This window comes from Orcinus orca, chromosome 13 (genome assembly GCF_937001465.1).
Source record: "Orcinus orca chromosome 13, mOrcOrc1.1, whole genome shotgun sequence".
Classification (NCBI taxonomy): Eukaryota; Metazoa; Chordata; class Mammalia; order Artiodactyla; family Delphinidae; genus Orcinus; species Orcinus orca.
This window is the reverse complement of record NC_064571.1, coordinates 73,176,093-73,194,563: the sequence shown is the minus strand read 5'-3', so window position 1 is coordinate 73,194,563 and position 18,471 is coordinate 73,176,093. Positions and strand designations below refer to the sequence as shown.

The 18,471-nt window shown below is 43.6% G+C and overlaps 1 protein-coding gene across 1 annotated transcript; it reads left to right on the top strand.

Annotated features, from left to right (window-relative positions):
• Nucleotides 1-4,758: 4,758 nt before the first annotated feature.
• FAM228A (family with sequence similarity 228 member A) lies at nucleotides 4,759-17,768 on the top strand. Its single transcript, XM_004268219.3, is given in 13 exon segments — nucleotides 4,759-5,509; nucleotides 7,235-7,303; nucleotides 8,858-8,897; nucleotides 8,900-8,996; nucleotides 8,998-9,043; nucleotides 10,997-11,013; nucleotides 11,015-11,075; nucleotides 12,411-12,498; nucleotides 12,616-12,638; nucleotides 12,640-12,768; nucleotides 15,789-15,910; nucleotides 15,912-15,936; nucleotides 17,563-17,768. Coding segments are annotated over 13 exon segments (939 nt in total). The 5' UTR covers nucleotides 4,759-5,419; the 3' UTR covers nucleotides 17,695-17,768.
• Nucleotides 17,769-18,471: the final 703 nt, after the last annotated feature.

Below are 18,471 nucleotides of genomic sequence, written 5' to 3'. Positions count from 1 at the left end.
CACAATTTTTATTCTATTTATATTTAAGTGTAATGTTCAGCAAAAGCAAATCTATAGAGACAGGAAGTTGATTATTGGTTGCCTGGGGCTGGAGTTGGGAATGGAGAGTGACTGTAAGTGAGCATGAGGTTTTGGACTGATAGAAATGTTCTAAAACTAGATCATGGTGGTGGTTACACAACTCTGGAGATACACTAAAAATCATTGATTTGTGCATTTAAAATGGGTGAATTTTATGGTGCATAAATTATATCGTAGTAAAACTTGATAATAATAAAAAAAAGAACCTAGCAAGGCAGAAGATAAGTGAGCTTACATGATGTTTAGGAGGTTGGCTTACAGTTAGTTCTCTGTTCCTAAAAAGCTTGAAAGTAAGCTGCAGTAGTTTCCCTTTCCTCATTCTGAATAAACTCAGAATTTGTTGAATAAATACAACGTGGCAGAAGCCAGAGGGCTCTTAGAGATGCTTGATTCTGACATGTCCAGCAGAGAGAACAACTGGTTGCCTCATGAGGGTCTTTTTAGTGATTTAAAGTAGAAACAGATAACTGTTAGAGATGGTGCTCGCCATTGTGGACTTCTCAGTGTTTTTGAGGTGTGGTTTAACACTTTGCTGCTTTTTTGAATGGGAGCTGAAGTTGAGGGATAATAGGAAGTATTGAAATTAAGCCCTATTCACTTGGTAGCTGAAATCCTTAAAAGATGGAATGCTTTAGCATCACTCTTTTCTGTTAGGCTCCAAAAGAGTAATAAGTTCCTCTGCAATCTGTAACTGCCATGGTCTCATACATATTTGTATGAGTCAGGTTTTAGGATAATAAACATCTTAATCCTATTTAATTTTTATATATTGTATAAAAGGAGAGGTTTTGTCCTTTAATGTCTTTTATAGCAGAGTGTGACTCAGATATGAAGGAGAATATTGCATTGTTGGAGTACCTAGGGGCTTAAACTAGAGGCTTAAATTCATGAGCTCCCCCTGGAGGAAGGAGGAAGATTATATTTTCTTCCATGAATTAGGGAAGCATACCAATTACAGCATCGAGGTGGAAGAGGCATGTTTGTCTTTGGTAGAGTTAGACCTTCCCAGGGAAGCCACAGTGGACACCTCTGTGAGGGGCTCATATATGCCAGAGAACCCTCACTCAGCTATTTGATTAAGCAGCAATGAAATTTCAGATGAAAATATTACTAGAGCAAGGTAATGCTATTTATTTGGGTTTATTTTTCATAAAAATGTGTAAATTCATATAGAACTCATCAGCTTCAAATTTAAATAAAATATTAAATGCTACAATTGAGTTGATAGGAGAATTTTTTCCTTTCTGGTTCCTCCCTCTGGAAACACAGGGTCATCCTTTCTGGAAAAAGAACCTCTATGTTATCAGGAAGGGTAGAATCCAAGTCCCAAAGAGGCCAACTCTAAAGGGCACTTTTCTTCCTTGAACTTTCTTGAGCTAGGAGGCAGACAGGGATGAGGACCAGGATGCGGTGAGAGCCGGTGTAGTTCCATCTTGTAATACACAAGGCAGCAATTGCTGATACCAAAATCTGAGCTGCTGGGAACAACTTCTCTGTATGGCAGTCTTCCCGGAAGACAGGAAGCAGTGGGCCACCCTCCCTACCCTCTCCCCCTGCCAAAAGGGAGTGAGTAGAAGAAACTGAGGCAGGTTTCCTTGGTTCAGAGGGAATGAAGAGAGTTGCCCCTGGCAGCTGCACAATAGAGGTGTCCTCTAGAAGGTGGACTGTAGGATTTCCCTAGCTCCCTCTCCTGATTTTGCCCTTCTTCCATCCCTCCACCATCTCTACCATCTCTCTACCACATTTACCAGTTACCACACTCAAGCCAGGCCCCAAATTTTGTTCCCCTTAATTTAGCCAAGAAAGGCAAAAATTTTCAAAAGGACCATATACTGAGTTAAAGTAGTAAAGTTTAAAAAGTAAAAGTCCCCAAATGTAAATGTATAGGAATGTAGTTGTTCACAGATTTCTCATCCTAAGGTGACTTTGGTTAAACTTGGTGCCATTTGACTTGTCTAGGCTAGCCTACTGCTTCCCGGTCTAGGGGCCACTTCCCTTCAGTTCTCTTCTCTACACCCTGTGTCCCGAGTCTCTGGAGTGTAGCTTCTGTTAGGAGTGGATTTGAAGGAGAAGTCACAGCCTATCCTCCCCATCTCCCAGTTAGAAATCAATAGGGAAATGATTTGTTTGTCTGAGTCTACAGTCAATCTATCATACTTCTTTTCTGACTCTGTTTCCCCACTCCTAAAAGATAAGGGGGCTACTTTTTTTTAACTCACGGTAAATGTATTAAGATTTAATTTTGTGGTTTCACTCCTTTTACTGTCATGTTTTAGTATCCTCCCATGTGCTTGCTTGCTTTCTTCCTCAAATTTTAACAAGAACCTTCTCTGAACCAGGCAGTGTTTGAAAGGCTGGAGACTAGAGGTAAACAAGACAGATAAATCTCTGATCTCAAGGAGCTCACATTTTGATGGGAGACAGACAATAAACAGGCAAATATATATCACTTGAGCTAGTAATTGCAATGAGGAAAATAAAACAGGAAGTTGCTGGAGAACTACCCAACCAAACAGGTTTAAATGGACAGTGAGGAAAAACAATACAATAAGTTGCTTTGTAATCATACCCTACACACCCTTCTTATGTACTGTACTGGTTATGGGTCTCTTGATATAACCAGCCCCAAACAGGATTATTCTTTTTTTTTTGGCTACACCACATGGCATGTGGGATCTTAGTTCCCCTACCAGGGATTGAATCCGTGGCCCCTGAAGTGGAAGCACGGAGTCTTAACCACTGGACCACCAGGGAAGTCCCAAGGATTAGTCTTAATTTTGCACTCTGCCCCTCTTCCTGCCAAATTTCTCTTAGTTCAGTGAATAGGACTATAATCCAAAAAGGACCCCTAGGATAAAAGTCTAGGAGTCATTTTTTATTTCTTGCTTTCACTCAGTTCGCATGTCTTATAGGTAATGAGCTCTGTTAGCTCGTTCACGTCTCAATTCTTCACTACTACCACTGGTTCAAGCCTCTGTGATCTTACCTGGCCTATTGCATTAGCCTCCTAACTCATTTTCCTGCTTCTGCTCTCGCCCCTGTATAATCAGTTCCCCATGCAGCACCATATTCTTTTAAAAGTGTTAATTAGATCAGAATTCTCCCCTACTCAAAACCTTCTAATGGCCTCCCCTCACACTTTGAATTTTATTCTAACTCCTTATCATGGCCTCTAACCTCCTATACGATTGGGCACCTGCCTCCTCCCCACCTGTATCACCTGCCTTTCTTTCCACGCTCAGTATGTTCCTTTTCTTGTTGTGTGAACGCGTCAACCTCACCCCCATCTCAGGCTTTTGCCTCTACCAGTCCATCTGCCTGGAACACTCCTTCCACAGATCTCTCCATGTCTCATTTTCTCAGGTCACTCAGACTTCTGCACAAACATCATCTCTCCAGAGAAGCCTTCTCTGACTTCTCTACTTAAAATACTCTACCTCATCCATTCCTCCACCCTCCCACCTCCTTTACCTGTGGAGAGGTAGGATCCACGACTTGAGGTCAGGACAATCCATCATTATAAGAGGAAGGAAGGCAGAGGGCATAGCCATAGATGAAACCAGCTTGGTGAATTTTGTGAAGGAAGATTGTTTACTTCTGTTTAATTTGTTTCCTCACATAAGTCAGAATGTCATCCGTCAGCTGATAGTGAAGGCGGACAGAGATTCAGAGGTTTGAAAAGGGAAGAAGGGAACCTAGTATTTTATAAATCACAATAATCCTAGTGTAAATTAGCACTCCAGGCATATTGACATCAGAAAGCAGGACCATAGGGGTCCCTCAAATCATATCACACATCAGTGCTCTACCCCACCTATAATAGGGTTGGCTCTGTCCCGGAAGCTCCTTGTTTCTGAATCCAGATAGAGTGAGGAGAGGCTGAGTCAGGAGCTTTAGGTGGGGACCCTGCCTCCAAGTCACTTAGCGCCAACAGGAGGGCTAGGTTTCAGGGAGATCAGCTCAGCTAAAGCAGAGGAATTCTTTCTGCTCTTGTAAGCCCCTCATCCCTGTATCAATTACACTTTTCTGTCATTTTCAAAAGATTTTAGCAACCAAGGAGCACACACCCTGAGCCTTGGCTGGTAAAAGAGGACACAAAAGAAGGCTGCTTCAAAGGAAGCCATCTGCCAGCAGGAATCATTCAGGATGAGGAGCAAGAAAGGCGCTCAAGAATTGTTCTGTGTCTAAGAAGAGCATCTGCAATAAACTTCATCTTTGAGTCCAGTGTCTGTATGATCATTAAGAAATGACAGTACTGTATATTGACAGTTACTGCAAATGTATTTCCCCAGGAGTTAAGAAATGTTGCCTGAAAGATACAATAAAAATACTAATAGCTACCTTACTTAGCACCCATCTCAGTTCACTTGCTCTTTCCCTAAATTGTCAGGCACCCTTAAAATCCACACCCACATATTCTCCCCAGGTTTCTCCAGCAGTCTTTAGAAAATTTAAAAATTCATTTTGATTACCCACGTGCTGATTCTGAGTCTGCAAAGTTATAAAAATTCATTTTGATTACCCCTCTGGCTCATGTTGAGTTTGACTCCTAGTCACAGAAGACTTAGGACCTGGAGCATAGGAGGAGAGACTTTTGTTTTCCTTAGGCAAAAGGGGCACTAAAAATCAATCCTCGCTGCTTCTTGTTGCCCTGGATCATACAGATAAATGGTAAGTTCTCTTTAGGATTAATTTACATGACCTAAATTTATATATATGTATATTTTAAACTAAAACCTGGGGTGGTGTCGTATTGGACGGTTGAAGGCCTGGCGGACGTCGCACGGAGAGGCCGGGGTGGCGGCGAGCCCGAGCGGTGGCGGGGGGTGGTGGTGGTGGGGGCGGCTCCTTCCTTTCTGCGCCCCCTGTGGAGAGAGGTGTAGGGGGCTTGCGGGAAGAGGGGCTGGGGTCTAAGCGTAGTGCTTTAATTTGTTTTTAGAGGAGCTCCCCTTCCCCTCCCAGAACAGTGAGTCGCCGTGCCACCGGCCCCAGAGCGCCCCGAGCGCAGAGCCCGAGGTGGGGAGCAGAAGGCAGCCCAGGCCTGTGACCACCCACGGTGGCCCCTCGGCGGTGTGGCCCGGGGGGCCCAGCCCCGGGCAGACCCTGAGGCGTTGCCTGATTGGGTCCTTAAGGCCACGGGTCGGGGAGCCTAATCACCCCCTTTTTGAAACAGGTTTAGGGGACCCGAGGATTTATTTTTTGTTTGTTTTACTTACCGAGTCTATTAAGTGGCAGAGCAAGGATACACTGCTTTCTGAATTTGAAAGACCTCACTTTTTCAACTGTAATCACCTATCTCCTCAATTTACTCTTTCTTCCTTCGGGGATTCTGTTATTTATGGCTGCCACGAAAATGTCCAACTATGATAAACATTTTGGGCCAGAACAATTAAAGTGGCCAGAACCCGAGTCAGTTGCTTTGATGGAGGTAAAATAATGTGGCATTTGGGGGCCACCTTTGGGTGGTGGGACATAAATCCCTTGAAATTAGGATCTGTTGTGTCTTAATCACAGTTGTTTTCCCCAGAACTAGAACAGCGCCTGGCATAAACTTGGCTCTCAAAGAATTCGCCAAATGGGAATGGCCAGGGATCGCATTTGGCCCAGGGTGGTTGTAGTGTTTCCCGTGGTCACCGCAGCATCAGGACAGCAACAGGGCGGGCTGTGGGTAAACAGCAGTCCCTGAGCTGCCCTGCGGGAGAGGCGGTGAAAGCCAGGTCTGGGCTTGCCAGTGAATTCTTGATACTCCAGGGTCTGGTAAAGCAATGATTTTCTCATAAAGTTTCATTATTTTATAGAGAGAAGCTCTAGGATATTTCTTCTGTTTTACCCCTTTTACTGTGGTGGCAGTAAGAGTGGCGAGAGAGTGTGTGTGCGTGTGCGTGTGTGCGCGCGCACAATCACCAAGAAGGAGCTATCAAAAACTATTTCCTTAAACGAAGAAAAAGTGGTTCAAAAATCTGACATACACCCAATAGTGTGTATAACATTTGCTAATAATGTTAATAGGATGGCTAAAAAAATGTGATTTCTCAAGATGATTGTCGGTGTATGTTTCTACTTCAGATAAATTGATTTATTCTAAATTTGTGTTGTATTAGGGGAAAACATTTAATTGTTTTACATGATTTTTCAATTTCCGTCTTAAAATAAGTGTAAGAAGGCTTTATTTTAAAGCAAGAGTCTGTTTATATTATCAAGAGGGTTGTATTTTGGAGAAGACCCTAGTTAGCTGTCTGAATATCATTTTAGATTTCATGTGAAGCTGTTAAATATACCGGTAAAAATACAACTGTCCGTTTTGAGATTTCTCTTATTCACAGATTTGGTATTTGAGTTTGAGGTTTAGTTTATTTTGATGCACTCGTTGTGGCAGAACTGAAAGATGAGCCAGAGATTGAATAACATAGTTTTAAGAACCTGTATCACTTTACACTAGATAATTCTATTGGGTAACAGAATTTCTCTTCCAGATGCTGAATTTTTATTGCCTTTCCACTTGTCCTTACTTAGTTCTGTAAGAGTAAAAGCTGGAAGATCAGTTCATAGTGATCCAAATGAAAAGCCCTAAAGTAAGGATTTAAGTGCATCAGCTTTACCCAAGCTCATAATGGAAACAGCAAGTCCCTAGATGTAAGACCATCTTGGTCCTCAGCCAGGAGTTCCCAGCTAATTGGCTCTGGACCCTTTGAACTAAATCAAACTTCTGTAGTTTTGACTTATAAATAGGTTTTAACTTATAAAGAGACCTAGCAGAAGTCAGGAAACTTCAAGGGCTTTTAAAACACACCTACAGACTGCCTATAAAGAGGCTTCCTTTTATAGAGGATCCCTTTAATTAGTAAGCTTTCTTGGTACTTTAAAAATAATGGTGTGATGTAAGGGATTTGATTCAAAATAATCTGGGTGGGGGGCAGGGGAGTGAGTAGGGATTTGGATGAAATAAGATCGACTCTGAATTGATCATTGTTGAACCTGGGTGATGGGTTCGTGGAGAATTGTGTTTGAAAATTTCCATAATAAAAAGTTACAAAATATGTTTTGAGGTACAGATGTTAGATTTACACTCAAACTATTGGTAAAATACACTGTATTTTGTCACTGGTTTGTTTCTTCAGGATCTAAATGCTAATATTTAATTCTGTAATTTTAGGCATTGGCTAGAGAAGACATTGATGAAGCTGTATACGTGATATTATTTAGAGAAAATTATGTTGCAAAGGTAAGAGTTGGCTACAGAGAGTGGATTCCAAGTGTGTTCTAGGTAAGCAAGAGTGATACAGAGCAGTGTGGCCAAGAGGATGTTACCATGTCAGAGAGATTCATTTTTCTGGGAGAACGAACCTCCTCTGAATCACCCATTCATACTACATAGATCTGAGATTGTGCCATCTCCTTGCAGAATCACTAGGAGGTTGGGAGTCCCAGATCTATCCTTAAGGGATCTGAGAGATTGTTCTAACTGCTCCCCGTCTTTGTCCTGTTACTGAATAGAAATTCTTTCCTAAAATCTACCTCTCTCTCATATGTTCCTACATCACAGTGGGAATATGTAAAGCCACAAGAGATGAATTAGTATTTAAGGATAATGACCAATCAGTACTGATCGTCACTATGGAATTAATAAATTTAAGGACGTTTTCATCTCAATGAGAGGGATTGAAATTTGGTGTATAATACGTTAATATTTGTACTGTGGCTTATAATTTATAAAGGAAGTTTATATATATTCTCATTTGAGCATCAAAAGAGGTAGGTGGGTTTACCCTCCTTTATAAAAGAGAGAGAGGTGCTGATGCAAGTCTAGGCTCTTTTTCTTCTACCACTTTTATCACAGTCTTTACTGATAATGAAGGCTGGAGACATGGAATGGTGACCAGGGAATGCTTTGAATTCTTAAAAAGAAGCAGGAGTTTTCTGAGTTAGGAGTGGTTTGGATGTGGTTTAATCTGGAGGCACAGTTGTGGTGTAGAACTGTTCATGGGTTCTTTCTGCTCTGTGCTCTCAGGTTCTCTTTCTGAAATTTATACTGTTCTTCAAATATCTTATTCTATGACTTTGCAGCCTGAATGTGCTGAGAGCTGAGGAGTGGGAACAAGTGTTCTCCCCCCACCCCCCGCCCCGCTTATTCAAATGAAAATAAATGGAAAACTTCTTTTTTAAAAAATAAATTTATTTATTTAATTTATTTTTTTGGCTGAGCTGGGTCTCTGTTGCTGCACGCGGGCTTTCTCTAGTTGTGGCGAGCGGGGCCTACTCTTCATCGCGGCGCGTGGGCTTCTCATTGCGGCGGCTTCTCTTGTTGCTGAGCACGGGCTCTGGGCACGTGGGCTTGAGTAGTTGTGGCACACGGGCTCAGTAGTTGTGGCATGTGGGCTCAGCAGTTGTGGCTCACGGGCCCAGTTGCTCCGCGGCATGTGGGATCCTCCCAGACCAGGGCTTGAACCCGTATCCCCTGCATCGGCAGGCGGACTCTAAACCACTGCACCACAGGGAAGCCCAAAATTCAGTTTTTTTTTTTTTGTTTTTTTTTTTGCGATACGTGGGCCTCTCACAGTTGTGGTCTCTCCCGTTGCGGAGCACCAGGCTCCGGACGCGCAGGCTCAGCAGCCATGGCTCACGGGCGCAGCCGCTCCGCGGCATGTGGGATCTTCCCGGACCGGGGCACAGACCCACGTCCCCTGCATCGACAGGCGGACTCTCAACCACTGCGCCACCAGGGAAGCCTGGAAAACTTCTTAATAATTTGTTTTCCTTGTTTGTATTACTTCCTTAGAGATTGGATACGTATTTTCAGCATCTGGATGTTTTTAAGGAAAGAAGAAAGAGTTGTTACATAAAAAATGGACTGAAAATGTTGCAAAGCCTCTTCAGCAGAGAATTATGGAAAAAGTAATTTCATATAAAGGGTTGGAAAAAACAAGAGAATTCTGAATATTTTTTAAAGCACACAAATAAAACGGTATGAGAATTTTTTTTTTTTTTGGCAGCTTTAGAATCACTGGAGCATGGGGTTTTTATTTTTATTTATTTTATTTATTTTGGCCATGCCACAAGACATGTAGTATGTGGGATCTTAGTTTCCCAGCTAGGGATGGAACCCGTGCCCCCTGCAGTGGAAGCACGGAGTCTTCACCACTGGACCACCAGGGAAATCCCATGAGAGTTTTTTTTTTAATGAAGCATTATTTGAAAAGTTGGGTCAGCATTTTTATTTATGCAAAGAGTCTCAAATTTATTTTTGTATTTAAGATGAATTCATGGAACTGTGATACAACCTACTGCATTTTTAAACCTGAAATTCCAGGTAGAGGGAATAGAAGTGTTGATTTGGAACTAGATTTATCAGGAATGCTTTTAGGTAAATGTTAATAGAATAACAGTGGCTTAAACCATAAGAACATTTATTGGTTAATAAGAAATAGAGGGATAGGTGGTCTCATGGTGGGTTCTGGCGGCATAACAATGTCATTAATTATCCAGGTTTTTTCCTGTTGTTCTATTCTGCTATCCTGAATATTTTCAGTTTCTGCCCGTCACCCTCACATTTGAAAGCACATTTGGTTGCTTACAGCTCCAGGTATTAGGTCTGTGTTCAAGGCAGGAAGAAAGGGTGAGAAATGATGCCAGGGGGTCCTTTTCTTACACCTCATCTCATCCTTTGTGATCAGGAAGCAAAAAGAGTCCCCAGAAGCTCCTAGCAGATTTCCCCTCAGGTCTCATTGGCCATAACTGGGTCACATGCCAAGTCCTAGCTAAAAGCAGAGCCAGGAAAGAGTGTGTGCCTTTCCAATCTCTCTAATAGGTTGTGGGCAAAGGAGAAGCGGTTTCCATGGCTGTTGAGTTAGTCAACCATGAGGTGAAGGGATCACCAGTTTATACCCTCTGTTATTCAGTTTGGTTTTACAAAACAAGAACAAAATTTTGGCTTCTTCTATGGAAGAGTTTTCTATTTTAACTTTGAGATCAGGACCCTCTTTTGACATTAAGGCCCACCTAAATTTCCAGGTATTTAGCAGAGATCTAGAGTAGTTTGACTGGAATGTTAGAGTATTTAGGTATATTTACTGAGCAAAATTTCTGGACGTGTATGTTAACTACTTCTTCCTAAATGCCCTAAGAGACAGAGCTCAAGGTTGAATCCAGGTCACTTTGAAACCAAAGTGCAACATCTTACAAGTATGCCCAGAAATGTGATCACACAAGTGTAGGATGGGGAAGCCATGCCTTAGAAAAGCCATGTGTTGAAGTCTAAGTGATTTAAAATGACAGTAAATTCAGTGTGAGTCAGCCGTGTGAGCTGGCTTCCAAGAAACCATCTGAGTTCTTAGGCTGTATTGAGAGGCGGTGCTTCGAGTGGGAAGCATCAGGCCCAACCTGTCCACCTGGGGATAGTCACCAGTTACAGAACCTTTAGAAGAGGGTGGAGCTGGACAACACTTCACAGGAGGAAAAGTGGAAAGAAATACAGCATATTTAGCCCAAGGCAGAGACGATACAAGAGGAAATGAAACCTATAAGTACATATTGTAAAAGGCTGACATGTGGATGAAGAGTAGTTGTGTTTTGTGTTGCTTCACGGGGAGAACTGGCAGTGACAAGGCAGACTTCAGCTCTGTCTTAAGGACAAGCTTTCTGGTGGTTAGAATGACCAAGAATGGAGCAGAAGGTTCTCAAACAAGGCTAGTGGATGACATGAGACTAAAGCTGGATGATTACTTCTCCCAGAAGGTGGTGGACTCTCACTGCAATCTCAATTACTTCTGAGATTTCTTCCAACCCTTTGAATCTATGATTTTATATAAGAAATGGAATAAAGTATTTGGCTTTTTTGAATCTTGCAAAAACAAGAAATATACTAAAGCACGTTTAAATGTAATGCTTTGCTCTTAAGTGTACTTATTTTTTTTTAAAGGAAATTATATTTGGAGACTTATGATCCTGAAGTATACAATCCTTTTTATATGAGAAAAAAGGACTCAAATTATGGAAAGGTAAGTAAGTTTCTTACGTTTACCTATTTATTCTTAGAAGCTCTGGGGTTGGGGAAAACCTGGTCACTTTAGAAGTCTCATAGTTATTCTGCATTCATTAAAAAAAAATTCACAAAAGCATTTCCTCTGAGTTTTAGATTAGGAACCCAAAGTAATTTCGACTGCTTGGGAATTGACATTGTGAAAAAGGCACTTGCATGTGTGTGATAATTCGTCCATTCATTCATTCATCCACCCACTCACATTCAGCAAACTCGAAGCCCAGGAGGTAGGGGAAGATAAGTGGACAGTGAGTGTGATGAGAGTGTCACAGAACCAGCGCCGGGAGAGCTCCTTTCTAGGGGAGGTGAAAGGAGGGATGCAAGAAAGGCCGCCCAGGGAGCCAGTAGTTGAACTTGTAATGAGTCTTCACATTTTAAACCAACAATATAGGCTTTAAAATTTTGAGATGTAGGTTTCAGGTTTTTTACTCCTGTGTAACAAAAGTGACCATCTGATAATACTATTCATTAAAAAAACGTGTGTGGCTCTGAAGAGAAAAGTGGTTTCTTTTGCTTCTCCCAAAAACCAAGGCAGATCATGGTTGTGAAGATAGGAAGGTTCTTTTGGCTCTGGGGGACTCACTGTATTGTGTTGGGCAGTCATTATGCTGTCTCCTCATTCAGTGGATGTTGTCCTTGCAAATTTGCAAGGGTCAAGGTCAGGTGTGTGGGGAAGTAAACAAGGGGAAATAGTCCCTCTGTCTAAAGCCTATACTTAGGATGGGGGAGGAGAAAATCACCTTCCTCCACGACCTCTGTAGCTGGTCCCTGACCCTCAGCACACTGATGTTCTCCTGCCCCGCGGTTCTCATGGGCCCTTAGAGACCAGTGGTCAGCCCCCAAGGGGGCGCTCTTCCTCCCAAGCCGGCTTAGGGCTCTGCCTTGTGCTCCTAAAGCACCCGAGCTGACGCCTCTCATGACAAGGTGGTCGTTGTCTATGACTTGTCTGTTCTAGACTGAGAGATCCCCAAGGACAGGACCTTGCTGGGTTGCAGCACGCAGTCGCATTAGCAGATATTTGTTGACTGATGCAGTGATACTGTAGAACTCTGAACAGGAGTATGTGTCTTCTCTTTGGGTGGCCCTTGCTCCATTCAGCCACTTAAGGCTCAGTGAAATATCCTAGTGCGAGGCAGGTGGCATTTACGCTTGCCTTGCTCTGTATGACATTATTCCTGGGTCCTTATTCTCAGCCGAGTTGGTATAGAGTAAGGCCACACTCGAATGCTTCAGACAGATTTAAAATGCTTAATACAAACTGTACTTGCGTCCTCAAAGAGTCATGTTCTCGCAGGTTACGGTCCCACCGTTCTGTGATCCTCTGTTTAGAAGACAGCAAGAGTTGGATGAAGAGCGGAGGGCTATTTTTCAGTATAAGATGGGCACTTGTGATCATGGGGCTTTGTCTTTAGAGACTTCAATTGTCAAGTGATTTCCTACCCCAAGAGTGACTGGAGTTGACTTTAAGAGTGTTGATTTAGATTTTTATCTTCCTGTAGGAAAACGATGTACCTTAAAAGAATTTTAAAGAACTAGAGAAGGCCAGGCAGTATGCCAGATTGCCCCAGCTGACTTTCAGTCTCCACAGAGTGGTTCCAAGAGAGCAGCCCACAGCTTCTGCAAGGCCTGTGGGAAGCAAAACTCGTAGCAAATGCAGGAAAGGTCTTTTTGCTGTGTCTATAGTTTTGCCTTTTACAGAATGTCATATAGTTGGAATCACACAGTATGTAGCCATTTCAATACTTTACTTTCATTCTTTTTTTTTTTTATTTTTTATTATTACTTTTTTTTAATTTTTATTTTTATTTATTTTTTATTTATTTTTTTTTTACTTTCATTCTTAAAGGCTGTTCTCACAGGATTAAGAATGTTAGGTTGGCAGATATTTTCTTTCAACAAATATTATATCCCCCTGTCTTTTGCTCTTTCAATTGCCCATCCTACCGTTGTTCCTTTGAAGATAATTATTTTTTTTTCTGGATGCCTTTAAGATTTTCTTGTTGTCTTTGATTTTAGTAGTTTTCCATGATGTTTCTAGATGCGGATTTCTTTTTATTTATCCTACTCAGGATTCATGGGTCTTTTTGTATCTGTAAAGTGATATCTTTAGTCAGTTCTGGGAAGTTCTCATTCATTTTCTCTTTGATGGTTACCTCTGCCATATTCTCTACTTTCTTTCTGGTACTCCAGTTAAACATATTTTAGATTTTTTCATTGTACTCCCTGTCTCTTACCCTTTCTTGTGTATTTCCCATCCTTTTTGTTGCCCCATATTTGATACTAGGTATTTTTACTAATTATCTCTTCAATTGTGTCTAATAATATGTTGTTAAACCCACCCACTGAGTTCGTATTTTCAATTGTTTTATTTTTATAGTTCTAGCATTTTATTTGGTTCTTTTTCAGATGGGTTTTGGGGAAGGCTGTCTATATTCAGGGCCTGAGGGGACCTCTTTCAAGTGCCCTGGTTTGATCCCCCCTCCGCAGGGTGGGGTGGTGTTCAGAACAAGGTTGACTACTCACTTTCAAGGACAGCACCAGGCCTGGGAGGAAAGATCCACCAGAGGTACGCCGGGGGCATGGAGGAGTCAGTCCCTGCTACCTGATGTTGGCCAAAGCTCCCAGGGGACAAAGTAGCCAGAGATTGCCAGCTCATTCTGGAAGGGCTCTTTCTTCTCTGGAATTGTTTACACTGCTGTCCAAAGACTTTAAAGTATGAATTTTGTGGGGCCGGAAGGAGGTGAATTCTTTTTATTTTTCTCTAGTTTTTGCAGCAGGAGTGTCAGTCTGTGCAGACTTATAAATTCTACAAAAAAAAAATTATAAAAGAGAGAAAGAAAGAGAGGAAGAAAGAGAGAGAGAAAGAAAAAAAAGAAAAAGCCCTGTTGTGTTTTCTTGGTGTTTCCTTTTTATCCCCCATCCTGAGTTTTGCTGGAATGAACAACACTACTTTGTTTTCTTGTGATTTGGAAGTTTTATGTTCTATTTCTGGTTTCATGGTTTCTTTATCAGTTTTAACAAATATTTTTATTTAAATGTCAATAATTATATAACTCCCCATCCCCTAGCAAGACAAAGACTTTATATTGCTTTATTTCCTCCTCTCCCTTCTCTGGCTCCTCAGCCTTTATAGACGGTCATAGCTCCTTAACTGGTATTCTGCGCTTGGGTCTGTCTCTTCTGATGGACTCTCTACCTTTCCATCTTTTTGAAGTGATCAACCCTCCCCAACAGAAAACCCTTCAGTAGCTTCCCACAACCCTTCCAATAATGTCCAGACTCAACATAGCACATAAGGTGCCCTCTGAATCCTGCCACCTTTTCTGGCTTCTTCTAAAAAATCCCCACTCCCTAAAGAAAAGAAATATACTAAAGCACAGAAATATCTGGGTCAAGTCAGCACTTGAGAGGATTATCACACGATGAAGTACCTCTACTCCCCCATTTGCCTCTTACCTCTACAGCAAGCCCCTTGAGGGCAGGGGCTGCTAACTTATCTTGGTGCTCCCAGCACTTAGCTGGAACATTGTATGATGAGTAAATGCTTCTGGGAACATTGATGAGTAAATGCTTAGCTGGAACATTGTATGATGAGTAAAGGAAGGAAGGCAGGAATGGAGGAATGAAGGAGGCGGTGATTTCTCTAGATAGGCCTGGGCTTCCCAGGGCAGGAGTGGAGACAGCCCTGGGAAACATTCTGAGAGGACACTCCTGGAGGTGCCTCAGGTGGCTGTTCAATAAAGTAAGAAAAGGACTTAAGAGCAAGGTGGCTATGTTAGAGACAGTTTGATTACAAAAAGCAGAGTTAAAGTTAAAAAAAAAAAGGCAAGGGGGCCTGGGTATGTTAGAAAGCATCAGTCTGTCATGGAAGCCACAGTCAGTGTCTCTGTCTGTTCAGGCTGCTATAACAGGATACGAGACTGGGTGGCTTATAAATGACAGAAATACATTTCTCTCAGTTGTGGAGGCAGGGAAGTCCAAGATCAAGGTGCCAGCAGATTCAGTGTCTGGTAAGGACCTGCTTTCTGGTTGACACTGTGGAAGGGGTGAGGGAACTCTCTTAGGCCTGTTTTATAAGGTCACTAATCCCATTTATGAGGTCTCTGCCCTCATGACCTAATCACCTCCCAAACGCCTCACCTCCTAATAACATCACATTGGGGGTTGTGTTTCAACATCTGAATTTTGGGGGGACACAAACATTCAGACCATAGCAGTCAGGAAGATAGCCAGGCCACTTGAGAGACCACGAGGCCAGTCCTTTCCTCTTTGGGACTGTGTGGCATTCGTCATAGCTTCTCTTTGTGAACTGCTTCCTTTCTCTTTCTCTGCTTTCTTGTGCATGTCCTGGAAAATGGATGCCCTGGTCCTGCCTTTCTGGTCTGAGCCCTCTAAAGCTGCCTGGAGCCCCTCTGTCCCAATTACAGCTCTAGGGCCTGAGGCTCTGGGTCAGGAGCCTCTGCCACAGCCTGAGAAGGTCACGTGACTTACTGCCTAAGAGTGGCAGTAGCAGAGGTGTGGGTGGCGCAGACTGACGGCCACAAAGTGATGTTTTCTCAGTCTCTCTTTTTCATCAAGTGAGTATTGAGTTCCTTAACTTAATTTTCAGACAGTTATTGAATGGTACAATTCTGTTTATACTGAATTAAGGTAAATTTTTTCTACTTTTCTTTGCAGTCCTGAAAAGCTTGTCTGTGCAGAAGAGAAATATCTGCCTGATAAAGAGAAAACGACTAGTGACCTAAGTCAGACTGTTTCTGAAAGGCAGTTTTATTCCTCGAAGCTTGGCCAGGAGTAAAAAGCATGAAAAGAAGAGTCTGGTGAGCAGAGATCTGGGGGGAACAGGGCTCGGATGGCAGAGTTGTGTAACATCCGACAGATAGCAAACAGAGTCCAGAATCCATTGACAAATCCCTTCCTCTCAGACAGACTCTGAGGGCAGAACAGGCAGTAGTAGCCAAAGAAGGGAGTGAGAAAGAGGAGGCAGAAGGAGGATTTATTTCATGCAGAAGAAGTGGTGGGGTCTCTTCTGGGCACCCTTTGGCAGGAGAGCTTTGGGTGAAGACGCTCAGAAAGGAGATTGTGGGACCCCGGACCCCACTTCTGGGGGACAGATTGTGCCCTTCATAAGGTGAGAGAAAACCTGGCCAGAGGGGATCTTCCCTCTAGGATATCCTCAGCTCTTTTTTTCTGAGTTTTTGCTCTCCTGCCATTTTCCTACCATTTACTGCTTATTACATCCAAACCAGACCAAAAATTTTGTTCTCCATAGTTTGGTCACAACAGGTGGGAATCTTTTGAAATGAAATTTATACTAAAAAAAAAATTAGGGCAAAATGATAGTTTATGTGAAGGGCCTTTACATGCAGGAAATTTCCATGCACAGATTTCCTACCCAGAGCTCACACCCTGGTTGGTGCAGCTGACAGCTCACGGTCTATTTCCCCTTCCATCCTCACTCCCACAACCTGTACCCTGAAGCCTGAGGGTTAGGACGCTTCTAGGGAGGGCTTCGGGCACTTGGTAGGTAGTAGCTTCCTGCCGTTCTGAGCGAACTGTAGATTTTTGCATCTCTTCTTTCACTCACCAGCCTGGCTCCTTCCCTCCACCACACACAAAGCGCGAGGGGCTGTCCTTTTCTCTAGCTTAAAAACCTTGTTAGATAGGTATTTTGTGACCCAACTCCTACCCAATCCCGTTGTTCTCCTGTCTGTCCAGAGAGAAACGGATGCCTCTCATGTGGTAAGTTACCTCTGAGCGTATTTCTGTCTGAGAGCACGGGGAGCCAGCCCCTCAGTCAGGTTTGAACGTGACTGTGGTCAGCCAGGCCCTTACGGTAGGGCAGCCTAACTGTTGCTCCCAAGAGATCAAAAAGTGGAGCGTGGGTTACGTACACTGGAAGTTTATTTTTTGCTCCTGTACCGGAGCCGGTGGGTCAGCAGGTTGGCAGGCCGTCCCTCTTTCATGCAGTCTTTAGGGCGCCTGGCTGTAGGAACATTTCTCATCTCCAGCACCTGGCTGCTAAGCTTGCCCCAGGAATTCATTCCTGTCAAACTGAAAAGGGAAGAGGTCATGGAGGACGTCTGGCCTGGGGGTGTAGGGGGGCCCCCAGGACCAAGTCACAAGGCGGCCCCTAACTGCAGGGGGCAGGGGGTGCTGGGAAGAGTAGTCCCTGCTGCTCAGAGCACAGTGGCAGGGAGAGCTGGCGTCTCATGGAGAGCTGGTCATCTCTGCCACACCACAGAAAGTTAGTGCTGTGTGGAGTCCAGAGACACGGGAAGCCCTGTCTGAGAGGTGCAGACCCCAGATAGAGTGAGGGTAAGGTGAGGGGAGGGCTGGCTGGGAAGCTGCCCGGAAGATGAGTGTCAGTTGGAATCAGCCGGGAAGTTCCTCCCTGTCTCGTGAGCCCCTCTTCCCCACCCTACACTCAGCTCTTCTGTCAATAGGTTTTAGGAACCAGACGGCACAGACCCAGATCCTGGGTAGGTGGGGAAGGCCAGCAGAGGCAGAGGTCACAGCCCGTGGAAAGAAGAGTGATGACAGCAGAGGTCCTGGGCCCCCGGAACTGTGCCCCATAAGGGGCCATTTGTAACAAAGCTTTGCTGACCTTTACTTTGCAGTGTCTCTACAACAGTTAAAACATTACCAACATTTTTTCTCTCCAGAAATGGAAAAACAGAAGAAAGAAATAGAAGATCAGTTTGCTTTGCTCAATGCAGCTCAGCCTGACCAGCCAGACTTTCCCTAAATTGAGGAATATCCGAATAATAAGTTACTGTTTATTGAGCTCTCCTTGTGAATCGGGAACTGCGTGAGGTACTGTGTATTCATTTAAAAAATTTCCCAGCAAGGTAGTATTATCACCTTCCATTACACAAAGCTCAGAGGTTTGCTAACTCGCTCCAGGTCAGCTGCACGGTTTGAAAGTGGCGGTGTTCTCTATCCCACGTCCAGTCCCTCTGGTGCCAAAGCACATGGTCATTCACCGGGGTACTCGATCTCCTCGAAGCCACTCTGACTTTGTGATGTTAGACTGCTCAGAATTTGGGTCCCCTTTCAGAGCGTGGAGCTGTCCGGCGTGCCCGCCTGGGCACCCTGATCCTGAAGAGCACGGGAGGGGCTTGCTGGGCTCTCCTCCAGCCACTCAGTCTTTCCCCTGGAGGGGTAGGTAGTGTAAGGTAGTCCCTTCCTCGCCCTTCAGAAAATCAGGCTACCGTTTTTGTCAGGAGAGGATGTGACTTCTTAAGGAGCAGTGCCATGTTCCTCCATCAAAGGGGGTGACTGGAGTTGCTGGAAGTACTGCCATTAACTATCCTCTGTAACTTCATAGTTGTCTGACTCACCTCTTGCAGGCT